Consider the following 7380-nt stretch of genomic DNA (forward strand, 5'->3'; position numbering starts at 1 on the left):
TTGGTGGTTGCAGGTTGTGAGCTATTGGTGGTTGCAGGTTGTGAGCTGCTGGTGGCCGCTTTCCGGACGCTGTAGAAACAGGAGGCTACATTACCCACCTGATCAACAAACAACAGCTCTACATCAGGCGAACAGCAGGACGAACTGTAGGACACCACCGTTATGTTCCCGGTGCCAGCGGTCATGTTCTCGCTGCCAGCGGTCATGTTCCCGGTGCCAGCAGTCATGTTCTCGCTGCCAGCGGTCATGTTCCCGGTGCCAGCGGTCATGTTCCCGGTGCCAGCAGTCATGTTCTCGCTGCCAGCGGTCATGTTCCAGGTGCCAGCGGTCATGTTCCCGCTGCCAGCGGTCAAACTGGTGTTCATAGTCCCGTTGCCCTGTCTGAGGCTGACACGCTCAACACCCGTCCCTTCAGCCCCATCAGTCACCTGAACAGAGAGCTCCCACATTGATAAGCTGCAGATATCAGAGCAGTTTGACTGCAGGCTGAGCAGCTCACACACAGGAGGAGTAAAATCAGTCACCTATGAGGAGAACAAAAAGTAGATATATAGTTTTTTATAATATATTCCCTATAATCAGTAACAAATTACATCTAGGAAGTTACAAATCTGTAAAACAAAGAATTGTACTTGTAAATGGGATTCTTTAGCGTGAGGATTACCGTGTTAAGGATGGAGAAACGCAGCACAACATAGTTTGTATCTCCACCACCAGGAGCCTCGACCTCAATAATCAGGGTGACGTCAGAACCAGACGGGGTGTTAAGAGGTGCTGAGAGGGTCACTGTATCATTAGCACTACTCCCGGTTTCCAGGAATAAATTGGTTGGAGATGTTGAGTTAAATTGTCGGTTGTTGGTGGCTCGGATGGTGAAGTTTCCCCCGACTCCAGTGGTCATCACAGAGAAGGGCACAGAGAACGGTGTTCCTGGTACCAAGATGCTTTCAGAATCAGCCTGAAAACAGAGGGGATCAAACAAGGACCAATGTTTGTGATGATGATTTAAGTGAACATTACAACAATTTTTAGTTGCTGCATCTCCTCTCATGTTTGATGTGATGTTCCTGTGACACAGTGATGGTCTAGGTACTCACCATAACAGTCAGATTAGAGGCTCTGAAGTTGGTGGATGACTGCCTTTGGAAGACTATCAATGGAGCTCCGGGGGCAACACTCTCCTGCCCCTTCACCCGCACCACAAACTCCACCGACGGCATCATGTCAACATGAACTAAGAAGCTTCCACCCCCCTGTGGCTCCACGACTCCTTTAATCTCCTCCGACCCTGACGATTTAACCAGAGCGACCTCTGTCACCGTGGCAGAGTCACTTCCCGTTAAAGACACCAACAAGCTACCGTTGACACCTTTAAAGAAAGTTGAAATTCATCATGTTTGACTTGATCATTTTATGTTACATCAGTGTGTCATCAAATTCACATCTTAACAATTTTCTGTACCAGCTCTGGGACGTGAGTCAAGAGCATCATATCCTGTGAGAGGGCCCTGTGATGCCTCCACAAAGTCAAACAGGAAGTCAATAGGACTCTGACCTGCAAATAAAGTCATGAAAAAAAGGATCAAATATACAGAGTTTCTTTCAGTGTTTATTTCAACACAGCACACGATACTGGAGTATTCTATTTTTTAATTTTTTATGGTTACTACTACTGTATGAGCAACATATCCTGCAATTTTTAAATGAGCATGCTACTGTAACATGCTCACATTGCTAATGTTTAGCAGGTATAATGGTTACCATGTTCATCATCTTACTTTAGCTATAGATGTTGAACAGCACCAGAAAATAAATACAGCTGAGGCTGATGACAATGTTGTTAGTTGTTAGTAGCCGTACATCATAGTACCAGCATGGCTCTAACATTCATTTTGTGATCACATTAAATCAATCATGGGGGTCTCACCTATGACCATAAGAGTGTAGGGATTACTTGACACCATTTTAATTTTCCACAGTCCAACTTGTCTTTTTAGTTGTAGAGTCTTGAAGTTTCCCACTGACTGGGATGCAGTGATCAATGATCCTGTTGCGTCAGTGCTTTGCTGAGATTCCCCTTCAAAAATTACAGTTAAATGAGTTACGATACTGACTTTTTTAGTTTTGTATGACATTTAATGGCATACTATTTTATGGCATACTTTGGCATGTTTTTATGACACTATACGATGACATTACTATACTGTAACTTTATTTTTTATATGAAGTAATACACTTAATGCCTTAACTTTAGTCGTAATAAAGAGTGAAGACTTAATTTAGAAAGGCAGTATTACCTGTGGGGCCGGTAAGAGTGAAAGTGAGGGAGCGCGCAGTGATGTAAACTCTAAGGTTTGTTACCGTTTCATCAACTAGAAAAGAAAAGGTATCCGTCTTTCCTGGGCTCCTGGCTGCCTGCAGAAGGGTTACCTAGGAGATAAACATTAAACAGATGACACAGCTGAAATCTTTGAACTGACCAAACTAAGTAGTAGTGAGACCTAAGTGATATTACCAGAGAGGAGCTGGAGGACTCTGTTATGATGCTGGTGGCCACAGGAAGCTCATTCTTTGTGACTTCAATAGCCAGACCTCCTGAAGCCTGAGCCAGGTCTCTGTACAGCTGAGCATCTGATGCTGCTATCCTGGGACGTATCTTTGTGTCATCACTGCGTTTCCTACGATTGAGCACCGTTGACTCAGAAATCATGAAATTCACCTGGAAAGCAAGAAGCACAATCAACCAAATCAAAACGGCCTTGAGTAACCATTGATGTGAGAAAAAGTACCTCAAACAAATCTTCCAAAGAAGGTAGGAATACCATCATTTGTCCCCAACACATTCTCTTTGCCAACTAGTCAAATACAGACGCTTGGTCAGCGGCCCTAAGCTTCAAAGTATGACACTCTAGGTACTCTTCTAGCGCCATCTTTGTACGAATGTCTTGTTTGTTTGATCCATACACCTACACGATCTCTATACTATGTCAGTTCCTCTGACCGTCTAATAATGACGCGGGCGGGTTTACATTGGAGTTAAAAGCACAGTGTGTTGGTATCAGACACCGAGGGGCACTGACCCACGTTGGGAGTGAGACCGGATTGCTGTCCCCTGTTCCTCTTTTATTAAATCAACAAAATTACAAAGTTTTAAGGCTGCAACTAATTATCAATGTATTCATTTTTCCAGACAATTTTGGTATTTTGTTTTAGAAAAATACTGAAAGCAAATTATTGAATTATGAAAATTGCATTCAATGATTTTTCTGTCAATCAACTAATGTGTTTATGGTATTGCTGCAGCTCCACAATGTTTCGCCGAGCCTGTCTCAACATAGCACATCCCAGACCAGCATTGTGTGCTGTACAAAGAGAATTATCAATAACAAAACAAAACAAATGCAAAAAATATAACGAAAATTTAAAACATATGTCAAGAAATGATCACAATATCACAACATAGATGTGAAGAAATTCTATTCTGACCAGAAATGATTTCGCACTTAGATACTCACCACTGTTTGCGTCCGCTCTATGAGTGCGATCACTGTGCTTTTCAGGCGTTTGTCTTTAGCTGGTGCATCTGTGAAGAGGAAGACCTCAGAATTTGAAGGAGCCCCGGTTAAAGCCAGCTGTATGAGGAAGAGAGTTTGGAATAACAAGGACAGCTTTAGTTAAAACTTTAAACACTCCAACAAGCTTCTGGGGGCAGATTTTGAAGTAGTAACAACCACACATCACATCACCTGAAGCCCTGAAAGACTCAGTTCCCCCTCATCCCCTCCACCGGCTGCAGATAATGAATTAATGGCAGACTTGAAGACGTTTGGGTCTGTAGTCTTTATCAGCGGCCCAAAATCTGGGGTTCAGTTGGAGACAGGAGAAAGAAAACACCTCGATGATGATGTACAACAACAAGAACAACAACAAAATGTATAGCATCCTCAAGATTGTACCTGGATCGTTAAAAGATACAAGAATGTAAACGGAGGGCTCATCTTCTGTTCCCACTTTACTGTTGATTATAGAGGAAGTGACGGTCCTCACTGCTGCAATGTCATCGCTCATGCTTCCTGTGGTGTCAATCACAAAACAAAGAGCTTTGCTGGACCCTTTGGAGATTCCCAACATCCTGAGGGTTGAAGAGAGATGGAACAAATGGATGAAAAACGTACTCTACACCTCCTTATAGTACATACTTGACACATGCAGAATGGGTTTCATACTGGAGGAATGGTCTGTCACCAGCAGCCCCTTGAATGTCCTCAAGTAACCCACTGGTTGCAGCTATCGCCAAGTTTACTGCGTCAGTGTGGAGGTGTCCGTGACTGGATGAGAAAGTGTCTTTGTTGATCCCACCTTTAGGTTCAATGTTGCTTGTTTGATCCGTTGCTCCTCCGTGACTGCATTTTCCTTTGCAATAGATACCATAAGAGGGAGATCTGTTTACTTTTTTAGTCATTTTCTAAAGAGCATTCTGGTGGTTAAATATGTGCTTTTATTTCTATAGACCTCTTTTTAACTTTAGATATTGTGCAGTAATTAGGGAAAGTTCCACCTGAATTGTTTTGAGAACATAAGCTTACAAAAGCCTCAAAACAACAACCTGTGAAGGCAAAGTCAAGAAGACAGAAAACACAACAGGGGAAAGTGAAACTGAAGAGGAATGTGACTCCTGAGGTGATCTTATAGTCCATATTTATTGGCCCCAAACAGACAGTGGATGTGTATCCTGACTGGGAAAGGTTGTGCATTTTAGGCCACTTAACAACATTGTTGTTAACAGGACATACTATACTGTACAAGGCACTTGAAACATGATTGCAGCTTTACTGAGACATAATGCAAAATGTGTTTTAGGTTAAGTAACAAGGAAACATTGTTAAAAGGACATATTATCTATTGCTGTCAAGACATTATACTGTATCCAAATATTTTATAGCAAATCTCAAGAATGTATTCGCTTGTTAATGTGAATCTGAATATATAATGCTGTGGCATTAGCGGTTAAATGTAAGGAATCACTTACCTTTGGGTTTGGTTGAGAATAAAGGCCCAATACCAAAATATCCAGAGGTCAGTACCTTCTCCTCTATGATGTCCCCCAAGATGTTGTTCCTGCAGTCGTCTCCATCACAGTTGCGACATGTCGCCCTGCTTTTATCTGAGTAAAAAACATTTGAATTATGTTTTCCTCCGTGAAATAATTCCTCTACAGTCACATCATAGCCTACCATCTCTGACATTACACAATCTCTTTACCTGCTATGTTACCAATGCTGGTGTCTGATCTGATCAGATTAGAGTTTGGGAGTTTGTTTCCTAGTTCCACCCAGTTACTATGACTGTAGAAGTCCTTAAAGTTGACAAAAGAAGACACAGGTTAATAATCCATCAAGTTTCCTTGAATATTTTAAAACAGTTACGGCTTCAGTAATGCTTTGAGAAATAATGAACCTGTAAGGGATGTAAAATCTCTCCCAATTTCTGCCTCGCTGCCTCAAAGTTCTCTTGTTTGTTGCTTGCTTTCACAGCCAGTATTCCCTCAGTGATGATTTTCCTTCCTTGAACAAACATTTCATCATCAAAGTGGAAGCTTGCATTCAGGGCATGACGAATGTCCACCCGTATATTCCTCAGCACGATAAATATAATGGCTCGGCGGAAACTCTTGGACGACTGTGGTTCACCGCAGGCCACAGCAACAGCCTTTGCAGTGAAAGGCTGTGCCTAAACACACAAAGTCAAATCATATTAACATTGCTAACAGACGACATAACATTTCTAGTAAAACAACCTAATTGAAGGGAATTCTTACAGGAAAAGTGAAGTCTGTCCCCTCAGCTTGGGCCAGAGCACGGCACACCTGCAAGGTGGATTTTAATATCGCTTTCTCCGTGATTTCCTGGTGACTCAGAGACTTTCCTGGCAATAGCCCAAAGCCCAGCGCACCAGTGTGCAGGAGCAGGAGACACAACGCAGCAAACCCTGAAGACATCATTGCTCAACCTGTTGAATAAACAGAAACACATTTCTCTCCATTTTTCCTTCAGTGGTTCATCACCTGGTAGACTGTATATTAGTTATTGGTCCTTTAATTTATTCTTTATTTAGTCTCAAACAAAAGTGCTCCCGACAATTCCTACAGCCGACTAAGTTCATAAAGGTGTGTACATGGTCACAGCTGCTAGAGACAAATGAGTGTAAATGATTTTATGTTTTTCTTTTTTAATTGTAACTGAGAGAGTTGAGATAGTTGGCGTTAAATGAACCGCTGTCAGCCAGAAAATAGATGATGTTTACACAACACTACACTAAATATGAGGGTAACATCACTTGTTTCGATAACACCAGCAGTGCTGTAGACCTGAAACTCTGAAAACATAATTTTGATGCAGTGGAGCACCTTTATACCAATGCCACGAACACTCACCTCACTAAAATAACCTACTTTATGGAACAAACTTAAGTTGTGATTACACACATATCACATTTCACATATAGTTTTAGCCCTCATACTTCTCTTCATAGCTCACAAGAATATATTGTTATTGAGTATCCTGTTTATTTCACCATCAAATCTTAAATTAAAGAAAGAGCACTTTAAAACTGTCATTTGATTTTTAAACTCAATAACGCTTTCTTTGGTAACATTTGTCTTAAAGATTTTCTAATTGTGGTTCATAGTAGAGGATAGGTAACACAAGAGTATATGGTCTGCACAATGTAATACAACTCTGTCTATCTTTACATTACTGATAACTATGAGTTGAAAGAGTAACGTACCTTAGGTCTTGATCCGGTCCTCTCCACTCTAGCACCTGCTTTGCAGCACTCCACAGCCTCTTTACTGGTAAGGTTTGTGTGCTGCATACTCAATATATGTTCTGTGTAGGAATGACTGAAACGATACTTACAGGTTGTTGACATATCCATGGATGACATCCTGCATTAACGTGAACAAAAAAAAAAAACTTGGCAAGATGTGCAAATGAAACTAAAAAACACACACTGACACTAAAAAGGCAAACACTGCAGGTTGATACTGTAGATATGTAAGATGGCGTGTGTGTGTCAGTTAATAATTGTAATTAAGCAGATACCGCATAATATAGAGCGGAAAATGAACCAAAATGAAGTAGGTTCACAACATAAGATAGAATCAACAAAGCATCAATAGAAATAGTAGAAATAGCATAAAATCGTGTATATGAACAATATTATGAACAGTATCAGCATAAAATCAACACACTGCATTCATCTAAAATAATATTTATCTTAATTATTTGTTCTCAATCATCATTGATGCAAGGCAGCGCTGGGATCCCGGATAGTGTTAGTAATATTTGCATAGTATTATTTTTATTTTCTTATCAAACA

General features: G+C 41.0%; 1 protein-coding gene across 1 annotated transcript; it reads right to left on the reverse strand.

The window, feature by feature from the left end:
- Nucleotides 1-5: 5 nt before the first annotated feature.
- LOC116377497 (von Willebrand factor A domain-containing protein 7-like) lies at nucleotides 6-6873 on the reverse strand (the record flags this gene model as incomplete). Its single annotated transcript, XM_031839138.1, has 16 exons — nucleotides 6787-6873; nucleotides 5819-6009; nucleotides 5458-5730; nucleotides 5263-5356; nucleotides 5030-5164; nucleotides 4227-4413; nucleotides 3957-4132; nucleotides 3747-3859; nucleotides 3516-3632; nucleotides 2516-2719; nucleotides 2298-2430; nucleotides 1928-2077; nucleotides 1463-1555; nucleotides 1098-1369; nucleotides 665-958; nucleotides 6-524 (listed from the first exon to the last, which is right to left on the reverse strand). Coding segments are annotated over exons 2-16 (2943 nt in total), but the record flags the coding sequence as incomplete, so codon positions are not given.
- Nucleotides 6874-7380: the final 507 nt, after the last annotated feature.

This window comes from Anarrhichthys ocellatus, unplaced genomic scaffold, assembly GCF_004355925.1.
Source record: "Anarrhichthys ocellatus isolate YVR2014 unplaced genomic scaffold, GSC_Weel_1.0 scaffold1322, whole genome shotgun sequence".
In the NCBI taxonomy this organism is placed as follows: Eukaryota; Metazoa; Chordata; class Actinopteri; order Perciformes; family Anarhichadidae; genus Anarrhichthys; species Anarrhichthys ocellatus.